Raw genomic sequence first — 19,987 nt, 5'->3', positions numbered from 1 at the left:
CCATTCTGTCTTACTGACTCTATTCCCAGTCACTGCCACCAACCAACTAGCCTCCAACATTGTGGGTGATGATGATTAGTAGATTTTATATATCTTGAGACTGCTCTTCAATTGGGTTAGAACAATGGAGACAGTATTACTTAGACACCAGAACAGGTAAGGTTGATTCAGCCCATCTCACATTTGGCCTGGAGATACAACATCATTGGGGACACAGGCAAGAAAAACAAACAAACTATGATAGCTACTTTTAGGAAAAGTAAGCACATTTCAATCTTGTATGTTTTATCAGTCCTACCAATGGATGTAGGCAGGATAATGCAAGGAGTAAGGCTGGTAAAGGGACAATACAGTAATTCATCAGATGACAAAAATCATTTTTTAAAAAGGATTTAAAAGAGCCAGTTTGGTGTAGTGGTAAAGGAGCTGACCAAGAGACCGAGCATCCTGATCCTCTCTTAAGCATGAAAGCCAGCTGGGTGACTTTGGGACAGTTCCTCTCTCTCAGCCCGACTCACTCCATAGGGTTATTGCGATGGGGAAAATAGGAGGTGGCCATCATCATTTGAAACCAGGAAGGGAACTATTACAGAGCAAAAACAGCTGGAGTTGCAGCTGTTCTTTAAGACAGTGGCCCCCAAACTTTTTTGTACCACGGCCCAGTACCGGCATCACAAAATGATCCACGGACCGGTACCGGCATCAGCACGCACGACCAAGGCAAGGCGAGCCGAGCGACCGGCCAGCCAGCCGTCCCCCGCTTCTCCCCACCACCTTCAACTCCTCCTTTGTACCTTTTTTGTGCTTTTCGGGCTCTTTCTTAATCTCCTCCTGAGTAACGCGAGACTCCACCGCCATCGGGACGGCTCTTCGTTCGAAGCCGCCGCCCCCCCCTTCGACGAAACTAAGGCATGAGGATTCCTTCAGCACCCAAACGCCGCTTTCCAACAACCGACGACTGACAAGCTCACCCGGAAGCACTTTCTCAAGCGCCGTCGAAACAAGATGGCAGCGCCCAAGCAAACTGGCGGCCCGGTACAAAATGATCCATGGACCGGTACCGGTCCGGGGCCTGGTGGTTGGGGACCACTGCTTTAAGAAACATTGTGCAGAAATATTGACACCAGAAAAACGGTGTATAGTTCCAGCAACCAAGTCATCCTGTTTCTGGCCTTTGATTGGACAACCTTTGAATCTCCACTATTAAACAAAATCTACAGTTGGGGAAAAATAAATATATTTCAAAATGTACAGCAGATTGGAAATTATTTCGGACCTTAACAGCCCACAGTGAAATACGGAAACAAAGATAAGAGCTTGAATTATTTACTTTGAAATAAGATTCCATTTAATTTTCTTCCTGTGTCTACCTGGCCAACAGTGGGTTTTTGACCTTTGTCCACTCAATAGACACTGCATCACATTTCTCTTAGTCGGCTGAGAAAGCAAATTATTTGATAGGTTACCAATGCAGTGTCCATGATTGTTTTAAATGGTTGAGGAAGGTTTGAGTTGCTTGTTAAAAGGACATAATTGTTTGTCTGCACTTGGAGGTTATGAAAACACATTTATAGGCTGTTTTACAGGAATCTAGTGGGATCTTTATGTCATCATCTGTTACAATAAATGAACTGGGCACTGTTATTCCCTTAGCAATCATGTGCTATGAATTGTATGAGGAAACGGAACAGAAGCTTGCTCACAGACCAGTTAGATTACCATCTTTTATATGGAACTGCTCCCTGTTTTTGCAATTCAACTTCAAGGCTTCTGGGGACTCCAGTCTATCTAGCTGACTCTGGCTGAGTGATAAATGGGCTATCACTCTTTTCCGCTGGATTTCTGAAGAAGTGCAGAACTGTAGTAATATTGGCCTCACGTCTTGTCAGATTAGTAATAATAAAGTGCCCAGTGCATAATATATATATATTAACACTTAATGAATATTTTATTTATTTTATTTATTTATTAAATTTCTAGGCCACCCATCTCATTGCTACATTGATACAGTGGCTTACAATATAATAAAAAATAAAAAAATACTAGAAAATAATTAACATTAGAAAAATTGAATAAAAAAGGTAAAAACCAAGAGGATGGGTGTGGCCTGGAGGTGGGGATCTCCTCTATCCAGTTAGCCAACCCCAATGTAGCAGGCCCCTGTCGGGGGCCTAGACCAAGCAGCAGAGCCAAGCTTTTAGGCTCTTCCAGAAGGACAGAAGTGTGGAGGCGTATCTCACCTCAGTAGTTGTTGATATTTGCCCAGTGATGACTCCAAACCTGTGACTGAATCCCATGAATTCAATTCATGCCCAGGACCATTTCAGCACTGAATATACTTCCAAATTGGTGGAGTGCAGTATTATGTACCAAAATGTGACTGACATTATTGCTACTACTATGAGGAAATGCAGTATAACCAGTAACCATATCTACAGGCAGATTCTGTACCATACTAAAAAGTGTCATGTGTCTCAATTTGACCAAAATTATGAGAAGTGATGGAAGTCATTATCATGAACCCATCTGGGAGGACCACAGCACAAGGAAGTTGCAACGTGGAATGCAATGGGCATAAAGTAGTAAAAGGACGCATTTGAACAAAAATAAAAGAATTTTAAAAAATAAAAGAATATAGAAGTTATGTTCTGCATCTGCTTACTAAAACCCCTATTTCAAATACATGATTTAAACAAGGGGCAGCAACTATGGCCCCTTTACAACTTGTGGATGACTCAGGGAGTTAAAGTTCACAGGTAGTAAAGAGGCCATAGTTGCCCACTGACTTAAACGTAAGACAATTTATAAACAACCAGCAAAGGAATAAAATTGAAAAGGATGACTGATTTTATTACTTATGATGAACGATTGAAAGAAAAATTTTAAGGACATTAAAAGGGAATGTCAAGTTCTGAATTTAGGACAAGATGGTAGCACCAAGAAGACACCTTGCATGAAATGGGCAGGAAGAAAAGAAGTAAAAGTAGAGCGATTATAGGATGAAAAGTTGCATGTCCTGGATGAGTCATAGATTAATTTCCCAACAGAATGAATAGAAGCGGACACGAGGAAAGAAGATTTGGAAGCTACTTGGAGCAGAAGTGGCAATGTGCTGGAACTAGTTTGTACAGGCTCACACGAGCCAGTTGTTAAATTTTCTGGAATTGTGCGAGCCAGTTAGAAGCAGGGCTGAGCTGCAGTGCAGACTGCAACAATCAGTCCTTTGGCAGCTCACAGTGTAGCAGTGCTAATAGAGGCAGCAGAGCTATCTGTTATACAGTACGTTTATCAACACACCACTGAACAGAGGGATAAAAATTACGTTACAAATCACTATAGCAGCGTGTAGAGTTGCAGTAATGGGAAAAATAAAAAGGATGGCTGGGGGAATGAGGATCAAATAAAACACTGGAGGAGAAGCAAATGTGTATAAAAGAAAGATTGCTGCAAAAATGTGGATGGGAGAAAGTGATGGATAAAGCATAACGAGGGAAACAGATACCTGCAAAGAAGTGGTCAACAAAAGCGAGGCCTGCTGAAAAGTAAAAGGGGAAAAGAAAATGCAGAATGATTTTGATGGAAACCAATGTGGAATAGTGGAATGCTGTGGGAATATTGATAAATCTTGACAAATTGTGGTATATCACTGGATATACCACAATATACCTGGAGATATATCACTCAGATATGAAAATCCTGATGTGGCTTCCATGTGACTAGGTGATTTGTTAAAAGGTGTGGAGACTTCATTTATACCTGATGTTTAAACAGGTGGTTCTTGACTTATGTCTAGTCACTTAGCATCTGCCCTAAGTTATGACAACACCCCCCCCAAAAGCTACTTACAACCTGATTTTGAATTTCTGATGGCCATGTGTGTAGACACACACACTGCAGTCACCTGATCACATTTGCAAACAGTTCACCTTTATAGCTGCTTGTAATGTCCCTCAGTCATGTGACCATAATTTTCGATGTTTTTTTGCCAGCTTCTAGTGTTTACTTCTGATTGCCAGCACAAAATATTCATTGGGTAAAACTGATTCATTTAATGACTGTGTCATTTACTTAATGACTGCCACATTACCTTAACAACTGCTGCAATAAAGATCTTAAAATTGGGTCTGGTCATGTAGTGACCTGCTTAATGACCGTAGCAACTTATAGCTCTAATTCTGGGCTTAATTACAGTCATAAATCAAGGACAAACAGGGTTTCCCAAACTATGAGGTGCAGACAAAAACTTTTAGTTAGATTTAATTATTGAACCAGGGCAGAGTGAAAAACTGTTTAGTTATACTCCTGCAATAAATCCATTTTTCCCAAAGTTTCATTGTATTTTTTTCATAGTTCATTTGTGTTCATTTTGAGGTTTGGATTTTTAGGGGAGGTCTGATTAAGATAACACTAAAGGTCTAATGGCAAAAAATTTTAGAACCTCGCCCTACACGAAGGGGAAGTAGGGAGAGTGAATGCAAATCCTGTAGGATTTAGTTTGTCAATGGGGAGGAGATTGGTCAAATTCTAATCAAAGAGTACAGTACGTGGCAACAAGCAAAATGCAGGGAAGCTTTATGCCTACAGAGGTCAGAATGTGGGAAGGAAAGCTTATTGTATGTTTACTGAATTAGAGAAAGAGTATGACAAAGAAGCTTGAATTATGTAATGTTTTGTATGAATACGGAGTTGATTGTTGCTTGCCGAGTAAGAAGAGAGCAGTAAGTAAAGCTAGCGTGAGGCTAGAGTGGAATGCTTAGTGAATGGTTTCAACATAAGCAGGAAAGAAAACCAAGCTATCACTGTTGAGTACAGCCAGTCTTCCATTACAACCATTCATTTTGGGACCATTTGAAGCTACAACAGCACTGAAAAAAGTGACCTGGGACCATTTTTCACATTTAAGATTGTTTCAGCATCCGTGTGGCCATGTGAACAAAATTCAAACACTTGGCAACTGGCAATGTTTATGCCTGCTGCAGTGGTCCTGGGTCATGTGATCGATCCCTTTTTGTGACCTTCCAACAAGCAAAGTCAATAGGAAAGCCAGATTCATTTAACAACTGTTACTAGCTTAAGAACTTCAGTGATTCACTTAACACCTGAGGCAAACTTACTTCACAACAGTCTTGCTTAGCAACATAAATTTTGGGCTCAATTGTGGCCATAAGTCAAGGACTGCAACATGGCAGGAAAGTTTGTGATAAAGTTGGTAGAGTGCTCTTGAAGACATAAATGAGAGGGCACATTCATAGGAAGACAAGGCTGTCTTGTGGGTTGAAAACTCAAAGGACATGTAGCAAATAGAATGTTAGATCGTCTGATGCAATGAGAATGATGAAGCATGGATTAAAAATATATATCTAGGAGGTGGTGTTTGAAGGTGAAATGGAATGAGCACTTGGAAATAAAAAAGTAGAGCAAGTTGATAAATTTGTATTTCTTGGTAGAAAATGTATTCAAGGTAAGAAAACGCATGGAGTAGGAGTGAAATTCAACCACCTTGATAATTTGAATTAGTAAAAAATCACCCCCATCGCTCCTGGTTGCTATTCTTTTTTACCAAGCCATGCCCATAGCCATGCCCACAGAGCTGGTAGGGAACATTTTTGAATTTCACCTCAGCATGGAGACATGCTACGTTGTGCAAATGCTGACAGAGAGTTAACGAATAGTGTATGATGAAAGGAACAAATGCTTGTTGAAAGAAGCAAACATGGTGGAGTATAAAAGCATGCTTTGGTCCACTGTCATGCGGAATGAGAGTTGAATATGTCAGGAAAATCATAACAATATATGGTGCACACAGTGGGAGAAGTCCTTAAGAATGTGCATGATAAAACAAGAAAAGATCAAGAGATCAACAATGAACGGACTCTACAGTATGGATTGAATACAAACGTATGATTTCATATAGAAAGAATGAGCAAGGATCAATTCTCTAAACAAATATATATGAATGGCTGAGAGGAAGGAGAAGGCTGAGAAAGTCATGGCTGGATGAAACTGAATTCCTCTGAAAGAAAAAGGTAAGAAGTTGAAAGAAATCAACACATGTATGGATGTGATGGAAGTGAGGGATGGCTTGTGTAGACAGGAATTGTGTCTGATGCTGGATATATTATATTTAGCTGCAGTTCCTTTCATTGTCTAATCTCATGCCTTTAATTTTTTTAGCTTACTGTTCTTACTCTACTTCTGCACTTTTTTTAGTGTTGCTTACCCCAAAAGAAAAAACTATGATGGTGTATGCATATGTGTATATGTATATGTACACTATATGTACTCTAGGCACACTATTTTCAGTGATGTGCACTAGGGTTCCCTCAGAACAATGTTAATAGCAGAGAACAAGACAAGATTAAGGCAGAAGGATAATAAGCATTGAAAGATTATGAATATGTAAATTAAAAGTGATGAACTTCCCACTTGAGTCTCCACTAATATAAGGATTGAAGTGTTATTCAAAAAAGGTAAGTTCAGAATGCAGGGAGTCCTTGAGTTATGACCATATTGAACCCTGCCCATTATGGTTGTAAGTTGTAAGTGTCATGAAATGGGTTGTCACATGGCAATATTTTTGGGGGCAGTGGTTAAGCGAATGCCAGTCGTTAGGTAAACCCCATTGTTCATGATAGCATGGTTTTGCTGAAAAACAAAAGGGCTGTTTTTTGTCAAAACCGTCATGCAATTAGTCATGTGATCCCAGAACCCTGAAAATGGCTGTAAATGCAGCCATGTTGCTGAACACCAAAAATGCAGTCAGGTGATCATGGGTGGGAGGCAACCACCAGAACTTTGGATCCAGGTTGTAAATCCCCAGAGGTGGTATTCAGCAGGTTCTGACCAGTTCTGGAGAACCGGTAGCGGAAATTTTGAGTAGTTTGGAGAACTGGCAAATACTACCTCTGACTGGCCCCGCCCCCATCTATTCTCTGCCTCCTGAGTCCCAGCTGCTTGGCTGGGTCTTTTTTTTTGTTGCCCTGCACAGGAGAAGGGAGCTGGAAAGCAGGTTAGTGAGGTGAGGAGAGAATGGGGATTTTGCAGTATCCTTCCCCTGCCACTCCCACCAAGCTACGCCCATCAAGCCATGCCATGCCCACCAAGCCACACCCACAGAACCAGTAGTAAAAATTTTTGAATCCCACCACTGTAAATCCCCTTTTTTTCCCAGCAGGTTGTAACTTCCAACTATCACTAAACAACCGGTCATAAGTCAAAGACTAGCTGTAGAGTACAGAAACTGTAATACTAGAACACGACATGAAAAACTTGGACTCTTAACAGTACCTTGATAAGCAGGCAATAAGAATCTGCCATGACCCTCAGCTTCCCTGTTGTTTGAGGGATTCAAATTGAGGGCAGCCCAGCGAATATTTATATTTCAGTGGAAAAAAAAAAGAATATTTGGCTTTTAAGTATCTTGATAAAAAATATATATAAAATTCCCCTTCCTAAGGCAATACAAAACTCTCATTTATCCCACTTTTCCTTTGCTAGCTGAACAGGAATGAAAGTTCTACATATGAGCTGATCCTGCTCCTGCTAGCCCAATCTATTCTTCACCAGGAAAGGCCCTTGCTCAGGATGGGGCTCGAAAGTTGCCAAGTTGGAAAGAACGTAGACAGAATGAACAAGTCCTTCAAACCCACGCCTACCCTTAAAGCCTCCAGCACTCATTTAAATTATAACATGTGCAACCATAAGCAATTTTGAGAAATAACAACTCAAAAAGAAATATGGACTCCTTCATCAATGTGTGCAAGTCTATTCTTGCAGATCAGTTGTAGCTGGTACAACAAAGCCTCTCTTCTTTCCCCTGTTGCCTTAATTTGACAAACAAAGGGTGCACCGGAGGGGCAAATCTGTTCTTCCATTTGTGTAGCTAGAGACCTAAGTGAAGAGCCTTGTTCATTACATTTCCATGCTATGTATTTCCAAATGCTTCTTCCCACACATATTCCATAAGGCAAAGTGCTTATTCTTCTTCACAGCAGCTAATTAAATATTTCATTAGTATCTTGGTTTTGTTGGTTGGGAAATGAGAACAAGAGAGGATTGCTTTCCAAAATCTTCAGAGAATATTTGGAATTCAGCAGCAGTTCCCACCCAGGCCATCCTTCTCACTTCAGGTTCCCACGCCATTGTTACCATTCTGGCTTAGCACATATAGTCACACTCTGTCTCTTAAACGAAAATGCTGACTTCTTGAGAAAGATAAAACATCTTTACCTGCTCAAGTTATATATTTGTAGTAAATGGTGTAATAACAAAAATGACAAAAATGGTTTTCCAGGCTAAGGAACTTTACAGTAATGTTCTTCACAATCAAGTGGAACATTTTTGCTATGCTTCACTGTAATTCTTGGGATGAGGCTGTTCTGAAGTTATTCGTCATTTGTAACTGTAAAATGTCCACTGCTCTATTTCTCTCAAACAGACTCTCAGCATTTCCTCAGACATCATTATAAACAAAATAAATTGGACTGCCAACTCTGTTTCTAATGTTCACCTGAAGAAAAATGACAAACAACCACCCAAATAGCACAGCTTGAAGCTGGGGGATTACTTTTTATCCCCCCCCCCACAACATTTCCAGGACTATGACATTTGACCTACAAGAAGCATTAAATTGGCTTTGAAATTATGGAAGCTGAAGCCCATTGCAAAGGGGAAACACTAGATTGCAATGGCTAATAGACTCTGAGAGCCTCATCCCTTGCTGTGGATTTATCTATTCCTTTGGACGCACTGAACACGGTGGCCATTATGCCACAGTTCATAACAGTGAATTTCATTAGTACACTATGCATGCATGCCATGCCAAGAAATATAATTTCACTTGACTACAGAGGAGTTGTATTTTGGAAATGGAGACGCACCTGTCCATTTATGCCTCGTTTGGGATTTCTGAATTTTAGTTTCAAGTTCACAGCACCAGATCCCAGAGTTTCTAAACAAGATCACTCACAATAGGGAGGAAAGCAAAATGCTCTTGGACCATCTCACTGAGCCCATCTATGTGAGAGCTCAAGCCTTAGTTGATCACATCATAAATTGCCAGCTATTTAAATACCCCATTTGCTTGCTTACAGTTTGCCAGTCAACCAAGCGTTCTGTGCATACAGGATTCTTGCTCTGAAATAATTCTGGGTTGGCACCCAATAAAGGGTATTTTCAAAGTGCAATTTGTACACATTTTCACAAGATATTTAGAAGACTTGCCTGTTCCCAAGCAGACTAATACATTCTGCACCAGGATCTGCATTGAAGTGCCATCCTGCTTACAATAGCCAGAGCCAAAATATAAAGCTGCCGTACCCTTGCTTAGCACAGTTGCCTTAAAGTTGGCTTATTAATCAAAATGGAAAGGCAGTAGAAGAGAGAGAGAGAGAAAGAGAATGGATAAGACGTACCGTGCTTGGCATTTTGGACTTCTTGTTTCCTTGCAGCATCCTCTCAGAGGTGACGGAGAGAATTTCCCACGTGCCTAAGCTTGGGGCTCTCGAAGTCCCAAAGGCGACCAGATAGGCAGTTATTTCCTTCTGCAAACACCTGGAATGATTAAACTCTACTGTTCAGTAGCTGTTGGTGCGAGCACAAGCAAGGCTTGGCTAGGGTAGGCTAGGGCTGGGCTGGGCAGGGCTGGGAGCTAACAGTTAGTTCCACCCACTGATGTTATCCAACCGGTTAGGGTTAGGGTTAGATTCATTGTTAGATTTTCCTTTAAAAAACAAACTTTGAAAAACAAGACAAGTTTGAACTTTCTGTGGCAGTGATGATAGAGCTCCTTGTGCAAGTTCTCAGAGGGAGAATCCATGGGCTCTTTCCAAATTTCTCAGTCTTTTTATCCAAAGCTAACTCAATTCACACCTTAAGTTTTAAGTCACTTTTAGCAGACTGGGATGTCCCAAAAAAGTACTGGGTTACAAAGGGAGCTGAATTGTGGTCATACCATTTGAACCATTTCCTTTGTTAATTTGTAACACGGTGGACCGTTCTCTTGCCTTCTTACACCATCTTTTCTCAACATCCTCCAGTTATTGTGGACTACAGTTTCTATCAGTCTGGACCAGCTCAGTCAATGACTCTGGCTGTCATGAGGACAAATGCCGTTAAATGCATTTAAGACAGGAAAGAATGCTTTCATTTCTGTCCTTTCTCTCTTATCTTAATTACACAGATATTTCTTTTTGTTTCCTTATTTACTTCATTCATTGACACCATGTCAGGTCTCGGGGGGCTGAAAACAATGTGGAACATTTCAAACTGCAATTGCAAAAAAAAAAAAAAGAGCCAGTTTAGGGTGGTGGTTAAGGCACCAGAGTAGAAACTGTGAGACAGGGAGTTTTAGTCCTGCCTTAGGCACAAAGCCAGATGGGTGACCTTGGGCTAGCCACTCATTCTCTTGGCCCTAGGAAAAAGAAGGCAAGGGCAAACCATTTTAAAAATCTTACCAAGAAAATTGCTGCCACAAGTCAAGACTGACTTGAAGGCACCAAGCAAAGAACAGCTGTTTTTCAGAGCATTCTTTATTTTAATTTGTTTCGGTTTTACCTCACTTAATTAGTTTATATATGTGCCTGATGCATAATAATAATAACACATAGTGTTGTGAACTAAAGAAATGTATTTAATAAAGATTCATTTGCATAGCAGGATCGTAATCCTGCACTTCCTATTGGCCCATATAATGGCAAGTTATGATTGGTTCATTCCGAGCAATCTGATTGGCTGTTGGCGGGCCGCGCCAAGATTCAAACGCTATAACGCTATCCATTGGTTATCCGGATAGCAGCTTACTCTATAAAAGAGTGACTGCTAGCCGGGGGTTTTTGTCTCTGTTATGCTTGAGAATAAAGAGCTGAAGTTCAAGGTTTACAGTCTGGTCTCCGTTCATTAAACCCATGCCTCAAACATAACACTGGCGACGAGGATGGGATTCGGAGACAAAAGAGCTGACTAAACCATACAGAGCACCAACCGAAGCACGTGGCTGAGAGCGCATCTACATCGGCAGGATGTCAGGTGGCGCTATACCACCCGCTCCTTTTGACCCGGAAAAGGAAGACTGGGAGTCGTATATGGATCGGTTTCAAATGTTTCTAGAAACCAACAATTTGAAAGACGCTACACCCGGAAAGAAGCGGGCGGTGTTCTTGACCCATTGTGGACCGGCCGTTTTTAGGATGGCGAAAGCGCTCGCGAAACCGGCTGAGGTGAAATCAATGGATTGGGACAACCTCGAACCTATCCTACGGGCTCACTATGCCCCCGCCATACCAACGTTGGTCCGGAGACATGAATTTTATCAACGGGATCAGCGGAAGGGTGAAAGTATTGGAGACTTCATCGCTGACCTTAGAAACCTGGGAGGCCTCTGTGGTTTTTCAGACCTAGAAGAAGCTATGCGAGACCGCATAGTTCTGGGATTAGATGACCACACAGTACAGAGCAAGATCATGGCAAAAGGGGACATCGATCTTGCAGATGCCATTGCAGACGCTACTGCAGCAGAGGCAACCAAGAAGTCGGCCGCTCAAATGCGCCGCACCAACGCACCGCTCCGTCAATTCGCCCGTGAAGCCTCGCCTCAACTAGAAAGACACTCAGCAACAGCGCACCATGAGGACCTCGAGTCCCAGTCCGAGAGTGATGAAGAAGAGGTTAACAGACTTCGGGCCGAACAAGATCAACAAACTCTAAAATTTCAGCGCCCATGTGCGGGTTGTGTGGGAAACCACCCGCGATCCGGTTGCAAATTCCTCGACGCAATCTGCCGTTCCTGTGGGAAGAGAGGCCACATCGCATGGGTCTGCAGAAGTAAGAGGGAATCCAACACAAACACAAACCACAGGGAACCTCCCTGCAAATCGGGATCGTTTGAATAACCAATGGAACAACCATGCCTACAGCAGCAAAACATCTGCTCTTCCAGCAAGACGAGAAGAGGCACACCAGACTATTATTATCGGCCACGCTTCGTCATTAGACAAACAAAAGATCCGAGTGAAAGTGGCCATCGAGAACCAACCTTGCCTGATGGAAGTCGACTCTGGATCGTCCCTCTCGATAGTTTCCTGGAAGACCCTTAAACAGCTGATCCCTGCCATCCGTCGTCAAGACCTCAGGACACAGAAAATCATCCTCAGAGATTACCAAGGGAACATGATCCCAGTCGTCGGAGTGAGTCAAGTCCAAGTATCTTTTAAAAATCGTTCCGTGTCACTCCCATTAACTATCGCCGATGGTGACCGGCCCAGTTTACTAGGCCTACAATGGTTCGCCCCACTCGGGATCGAGGTGGCCGGCATTCACCGGACCAGAAGCGACGATTGGGAAGAGAGCATCGTCCAGGAATTCCACGACATGTTTTCAGACAACTTAGGCAAGTACAAGGGGACCCCTATATCCTTTAGCCTCAATCCAGAAGTAGCCCCTATCCGCCTTAAGCCTCGTCGGGTGCCGTTCGCCCTTAAACCCAAGATTGACGAGCAACTTGATAAGTTAATAGCCCAAGGGGTGTTGGAGCCTATTGACCATGCCCATTGGGAAACCCCAATCGTAACCCCCATCAAACCGGATGGGTTGATTAGAATTTGTGGAGACTACCGTGCCACCCTGAACCACGCACTCCAACAGAGCGCTAATCCGGTGCCGGTGGTTCAACATCTTCTCCACTCCCTGGGCGGCGGGAAGATCTTCGCAAAGTTGGACTTAGCGCAAGCGTATCAACAACTACCCGTTGATGTGGAAACCGCAGAGGCACAGACTATTGTTACACACCGAGGTGCCTTTAAATGCAACAGACTCCAGTTCGGAGTGAGTGTAGCCCCCGGGATATTTCAGAGTCTAATGGAGAGACTTTTACAGGGAATAAAAGGGGTTGTACCGTACTTCGATGACGTTTTAATTGCTGCCCCAAATAGAGAAGAGCTTGAAAGGTGTCTCAGATTGGTTTTACATAGATTTAAGGATGCCGGTCTCAAGGTTAAAAAAAATAAATGTCAACTGTGCACTGAAAGGGTAGAGTTTCTTGGATACCTCCTCGATAAACAAGGTATTCACCCTACCGAAAACAAACTCAGGGCAATCAAGAACGCCCCAAGACCGAAAAATAAGACTGATCTCCAGGCTTTCCTGGAACTCATTAACTTTTACAACATCTTCTTGTCCCAGAAGGCGACCGTAGCTGAGCCCCTACATAGACTTCTCGACAAGAAAGCCACCTGGGTCTGGGGATATCGAGAAGAACACTCTTTTCAAAAAGTGAAAGACTTATTAACATCCGATGCTGTTCTAATGCAATACAACGAGACTTTGCCATTAAATATTACATCTGACGCATCACCATTTGGGGTTGGAGCCATTTTGAGTCACGTGTTACCAAACGGGCATGAAGCTCCCATTGCGTACTTTTCACGGACATTATCGAAGGCTGAACGGAACTATAGCCAACTTGACAAAGAGGCTCTTGCTATTGTATCGGCCGTGAAGCGATTTCATGAATATGTTTACGGGCGCCCCTTTACTCTAATTACAGACCACAAGCCTTTACTTGGCATTTTAGCAGGTGATAAACCAACCCCGCATATATTATCGCCTAGAATGACTTGCTGGTCAGAATTCCTAGCAGCTTACAACTACGTACTGCTGCATCGCCCAGGGAAAGCCATTCCCCACGCTGATGCTTTGAGCCGTTCCCCACTTCCGGAAACCATCAGCGACCCAGCTCCAACCCTCACTACGCTGCAAATTGAAACCCTCAACTCGCCGCCACTAACGGCAAGAGATATCGCTGCCGGCACAAAACGAAACTATATCCTCGCAAAAGTTCTCAGTTGGGTCGAACGCGGGTGGCCAGTCGAAGAAACCCCCGCCACTTTTGCACCGTTCAAACACCGGCAAACGGAACTATTCTCCCAGAAGGGCTGCATCCTATGGGGAGATAGAGTCGTCGTGCCAGAGAGACTACAGCGACTCGTGTTGCAAACCCTGCACGAAGGACATCCGGGCATCGTCCGCATGAAGGCTCTTGCTCGAAGCTACGCCTGGTGGCCAGGCATCGATAAACAAATTGAAGCCTGGGTAACCACGTGTAGAAACTGCCAAGAGGTCAGCAACGCCCCACCGAGAGCAATTCCCACCGAATGGGAAACTCCTCGAGGCCCGTGGTCCCGCATCCACATTGATTTCGCGGGACCCACTAAAGGACACACCTTTCTTCTAACCATGGATGCTTACTCCAACTGGCTCAAAATCCACAAGATGAAAAGCACGACTACTGACTCCGTTATTAAAAAACTAGATAGATTATTTGCAACACACGGTTTCCCGGACGTTCTAGTTTCCGACAACGGACCCCAGTTCATGGCCCTCACCTTCGAACAATACCTGGTGGACTGGGGCATCCGCCATGCCTTAACTTCGCCGGCTCACCCTGCGGCAAATGGTAGGGCGGAACGGATGGTCCAATTTGTTAAAAAGACACTACAAAAAATGGATCCTGGGGACATCAACACTAGATTGAACAAAATACTCTTACTACAGCACATTACCCCCCACAGTGTCACCAACAAGACTCCAGCCGAACTTTTAATGGGACGGAAGCTTCGCTCCCACCTCGACCGATTACACCCATCTTATTCGCCAGAGAAACCTTGTGGATCCAGCGGAACGTATCGCCAATTCAAGGTAGGCGACTTGGTCTATGCCAAAAACCTTTCCGGCGAACCGTTGTGGGTCCCAGCCACCGTAGTCTACCTCACTGGCCCTAGATCTTACCGCCTTAAAATGACAGACGGCAAGATATGGAAATGCCACATAGATCAACTTTTACAACCCAATATCCGCGACCCCCCGGACTTCAAAACTCAAGGGGGAGGGAATACCGAGAGGGACGAAGGCCGTATAGACGACGACATAATCGAGGACAGACGGCCGCTAAACCGAATACTCGCGCCACCTGAAGAAGGTCCGGGATCGGGGGGCATCCTCCCCGCAGAGGAACCCCGTAGTGGAAACATGCCTGCCCGATCCAGGAGTGGACTTAAGGGACCCTGATAGTATCGAAAACAGCACCGCGGAATCAACCCCGTGCGAAGATGAGCCTTGCGTTCCACCGGAACCGAACATTAAACAAAAACCGGTGGAACAGCGAAAATCAAATAGGCAGGTAAAACGACCTGCATACCTGCGTGATTACGTCACCACGGCCGTCAAATGGAACCCAGGGGGGAGGGGTGTTGTGAACTAAAGAAATGTATTTAATAAAGATTCATTTGCATAGCAGGATCGTAATCCTGCACTTCCTATTGGCCCATATAATGGCAAGTTATGATTGGTTCATTCCGAACAATCTGATTGGCTGTTGGCGGGCCACGCCAAGATTCAAACGCTATAACGCTATCCATTGGTTATCCGGATAGCAGCTTACTCTATAAAAGAGTGACTGCTAGCCGGGGTTTTTTGTCTCTGTTATGCTTGAGAATAAAGAGCTGAAGTTCAAGGTTTACAGTCTGGTCTCCGTTCATTAAACCCATGCCTCAAACATAACACATAGAACACCGGAGCACAGGAATGTGAGAAATTAGACCTTAAAAGAAAGCCTACAGTACTAAGTTTTGCTGTCTCCTTTTGCAGACCGAGTGAGTATAAGAAACAGAAGCCATGGATTCCTCCTTTGCAAGAGGCAGCTCTCTATCTAAAAGGCTACTAGAAGATCATTCAACATCTGAAGTTGTCCTCGCTTTGAAGAGCTGTCCTATTAAAGGTTGCTTCCGGACAGACTTACTGAAACACAGCCAGTAATGCCTCTTTAGGATTTAATAGAAGAGAAGATGTTGACAACCCTTATTCATCAGCCAATATTTTCTTTCTTTCTTTTGACTGCTTTTGTTTGCTTTTCTCTTAACAGTGGTAATCTGCTTAAGAAGAAAGACCTAGAATGTAGCACTTTGACCGTGTGTGTGTGTGTGTGTGTGTGTGTGAGAGAGAGAGAGAGAGAGAGAGAGAGAGAGAGAGAGAGAGAGAGAGAGAGAGAGAGAGAGAGAGAGAGAGAGAGAGAGTTTACAAGGAAAGGAGATCACAATTTCTTTGATCACTTTTCTTCTTTCTGATCCCTTCCCTGGTTCTTCTTCTGAATTCCTGAGATGTGAACCGGTGCATAAGGATTCCTCACACCTGTGCCTACACTATTTTAAATTTAATGTTTTATAGAAGAATTTTAGGCTTTGAGAATATCAAGGGGTAATTTGAAATTAATGTCAAGCCTCACCTCTGCATGGCTGTTTTTCTCTTCAGATTTACGGCAGAAAAGATATTTCCCCCTGCATATCCTCAGATGGGTGGATAAACTACAAATAAACACAGATTATTTTTTAAAAAATGCTCCTGTAAGTCTTATAGACGTGTATATTATTATGAGGAGTGGGGAAACAGAACCAAAAATCTTACGATCAATACAGACAGAACCACTACATTTGAACAGCAATATTTTACATAGGGAGAAATTGTTTGGGTACCCAGAAAACACAAACACTTCTTTGGTTTGTAGATCAACAGGATGAGGAGTAAGGTAAGTCTCATTGCTCTTCTTGTTTTTGTATGTCTGCACTGGTCTGTATTTATTTAAATTATTATTATCAGAAGTTGTAGGATACTGTAAGAGCATCTTGTGATTCTAGAATATCCGTGTGAATGTCTTTAAAAGGATTGAGTGCTTAGGGAGAAGGCCAGGTGCATGAATAAAACAAATAGAAATCCAAATACACCCCACTAAATATCCCAATATAAAGAGCTGGTTTGGTGTAATGGTTAAGGGGCTGGCATAGAAATCGGGAAACTAATGAGTTTTAGGCTTCCCTGAGATATGAAAACTGGCTGGGTAACTTTATCCCTGCTACTTCTCAGCCCAACTCACCTCACAGTGTTATTGTGGGGAAAAGAGGAGGCAGGATGTTAGATATGCTTGTCACCTTGAGTTATGCATAAAAGTGGCAGGAAAAATATAATTATTGTTTATTTGAACAAGATACTGAACACTTCTTTATAATATAATGCATTACACAAAGGTATAATGTGAACTGTAGACAAATTATTGGAAAAACAGATATAATGTGAAAGAAGGATGGAGACAATTCAGGACTGGGGTTAAAAACAAGAACTGTTAGAAATAAAAGCCTAGCCTGACAAAAGGTAGTGCTTGGACAGCAAATCAAGTTACAATTCTCCTCACATTTACATTTCTGCTGCAATTATGGTATAATTGTTTCTATATTGGCATCTACACATGTAATTAATAAATACAACATTTTGCACCAAACCATGCTACGTTCTTCTGTTTTTTCTTTTTTCTTTTGCTGATTTATTTATTAAACCTTTATATGCTGCATCTCTCCCCCATGAAGGTGATTTGGATGGTTTTATGGGTGATACGCCTCTTCTTCTTTTCTTCTTTATATGATGCTTGAAGGCCAGGAGGCAAAGTTGCTAGGCTGAATCAGTTTGCGGTTCAAGGGGCTGGAGGGTGGTGGGAGAGAAGAAGACCAGTACTCTCCAAAATGAACTGTCTCCTGATATAATCTAGCAAATGACCTTGGAGATCACAACTGATAACATTAAACAACTGATTTGGGGGCAGAAGATTGAAAGTCATTGTTGACACGAATTCCCAAGTTATAGTGAATCGACCAGAGGTATTCAGCAGGTTTTGACCAATTCTGGAGAACCGGTAGTGGAAATTTTGAGTAGTTTGGAGAACTGGCAAATATCACCTCTGACTGGCCCCGCCCCCATCTATTCTCTGCCTCCCGAGTCCCAGATGATTGGTTGGGTCTTCTTTTGTTGCCCTGCACAGGAGAACAGAGCTGGAAAGCAGGTTAATGGGGTGGGGAGGGAATGGGATTTTGCAGTATTCTTCCCCTGCCACGCTTAAGCCACGCCCACAGGTAGTAAAAAAATGTGAATCCCAATACTGGGATTGACCTATATTCCTATCTAGTCTAGTCCAGTGTTCTGTTACACACTGGGTCTAACTGGGTGCATGTGGGATGCTCACAGATCTGGACAGGAGGACAGTAGCTCCCTTCCACCTCCCTCAGTATTTTAGGAACACTGTCTATGATGCAGAGGGCAGGAAATCACCAGCAGGATTTATAGCCACTGATAGCTTGATGCTCCATGAACCTGTCCAATCCTCTTTAAAAATCATTCAGACGTACTGTTGTCACAGTTTAAATATGTAATGTGAAAAAGTATTTTCTTCTCATGTTCCACCATTGTTTTGGAAGCAGAAACAATTCTTTCTGTCCATACTATTTTATGTCATCTGTCTCATGTCTTCCTCTATTTCACTCAAAGTTATAAAGCCCCAATCACTTGGGTCTTTCATTTTAGGAGAGCTTCTCCAGGGTCCACATTATTTAGTTAATCTGTACATGGTGCACTTTTCTTACTACTAAATAATAATGGTACCCAGTACTGTGCCATTGATAAAGGACATTATTATACTAGCAGTTCTATTTTCAAGTCACGTTCGAGTTTCCAAACTGATTTTTTTCTTCAGTAGCTTCATATTTGAATTTTTCCCCTGAGCTGTCCACCCTGATCCCAGGATCCTTTTTGAGGCCTACCATTAACAGCTTAGATCTCATTAATGAAGCATATAAACATCTGGTTAAATTAGCTGGATGGGAAGGTGCATACTGACAATCTTGGCATCTTTGTGGTTCTCACTGAGGCATACAATTATCTCTTAATTGCACTCAACAAGTCATTTTCATTCACACAATAGCTACCCAAGCAGCTGCTGTACTTACTTCACTGTTCTTGTGTAACCTTCCAATGAACCAGGATGGAGTGAAGAGCGGTAGTTCTGCACACAGAGCAACTGTTTTAGCAGACAATTCCCATGGTCAATTACTATTCATATTAGCTGTTCCTCTGGTTTGTAGAGCTCAGAGATGCAAACCAACATAGCCATAAAGAAGCCCGGCTGTAGAAGGGAGAAAGACACAAAATGAGGATTGGGTAGCTGTTCTGCCAGGGTTCCAGAGGTGCTTGTTTCAGATAAGCACCAAACTTTGCACCTTTTGTTTGCAAGAAACAGCAGATAATGCCCTTGGAGTCAGACCGGGACTTCCTTTTCATGTTTGTTAGCTTCTCAGTAGCTCCTAGTCAACCTTTTCAAGATGGGAGTGTTGTCATTTGGCATCTGGAACTCTTTGTTTTATGCTTGCAGATTTCTATCTGCCTCCTTCTCATCTAATGTGATACCACAAATAATGTCGCAAACCTCAAGCTATTCATGATGAAGAACCTTTCTCCATAAGTCATTTGGTTGCTGCATCTTCCCATAAGGCACCACTCTCAGAACTTTGCTTGGAATTCAAGGCAGTGAGGCCGAGTTTAAGCATTAATGGTACAGGAAGGGATATTGTAAAGAATTGTGTGATGTAGGGTACAGTAGTCCTTGACTAAGGACCACAATTGAGCCCCAAATTTATGTTGCTAAGTAAGACATTTGTCAAGTGAATTTTGTCCATTTTACAATCTTTCTGGCCACGGTTGTTAAGTGATCACTGCAGTTGTTAAGTTAGCAACATGGTTGTTAAGTGAATTTGGCTTCCCCCATTGACTTAGCTTGTCAGAAGATCACAAAAGGTGATCACATGACCCTGGGACATCGCAACTGTCATAAATATGAACCAGTTGCCAAGCATTCAAATTTTGATCTCATGACCATGGGGATGCTGCAATGGTCATAAGTGTGAAATACACAGTCATAAATAAAAAAGTCCCTTTTTTCAGTATTGTTCTAACTTTGAACGGTCACTAAATGAATGATTGTATGTCAAGGACCATTTGTATAGGACTTTCATAGTGAAACAATGTTGGGTTTTGGAAAAGCCAAAGCAGTTTAAATTTCTAGGTTGAGTCCTTGGAGCCACCTCCATTAGATCCTCATGGTGATCAGTTCTTTGGTGCTGAG

General features: G+C 42.7%; 1 protein-coding gene and 1 long non-coding RNA gene across 2 annotated transcripts in view; one reads left to right on the top strand and one right to left on the bottom strand.

Moving 5' to 3' along the window:
* Nucleotides 1–9,587, bottom strand: part of PKP3 (plakophilin 3) — an 86,335-nt gene extending 76,748 nt beyond the window's left edge. Inside the window, exon 1 of the mRNA XM_026668158.2 lies at nt 9,414–9,587. Coding sequence (XP_026523943.1) covers nt 9,414–9,452 — 39 coding nt within the window. The 5' untranslated portion in view covers nt 9,453–9,587. The remainder of the gene's footprint in view (nt 1–9,413) is intronic.
* LOC148133268 (uncharacterized) overlaps nt 5,621–19,987 on the top strand; it is a 44,141-nt gene continuing 29,774 nt past the window's right edge. Inside the window, exon 1 of the long non-coding RNA XR_015746624.1 lies at nt 5,621–6,026. This is a non-coding gene — a long non-coding RNA (uncharacterized LOC148133268). The remainder of the gene's footprint in view (nt 6,027–19,987) is intronic.

Source organism: Notechis scutatus, chromosome 1 (genome assembly GCF_049901735.1).
Source record: "Notechis scutatus isolate UNSWTSFEM ecotype Mainland chromosome 1, rNotScu1.2, whole genome shotgun sequence".
NCBI lineage: Eukaryota > Metazoa > Chordata > Lepidosauria > Squamata > Elapidae > Notechis > Notechis scutatus.
This window is presented reverse-complemented; position numbering and strand designations above follow the sequence as displayed.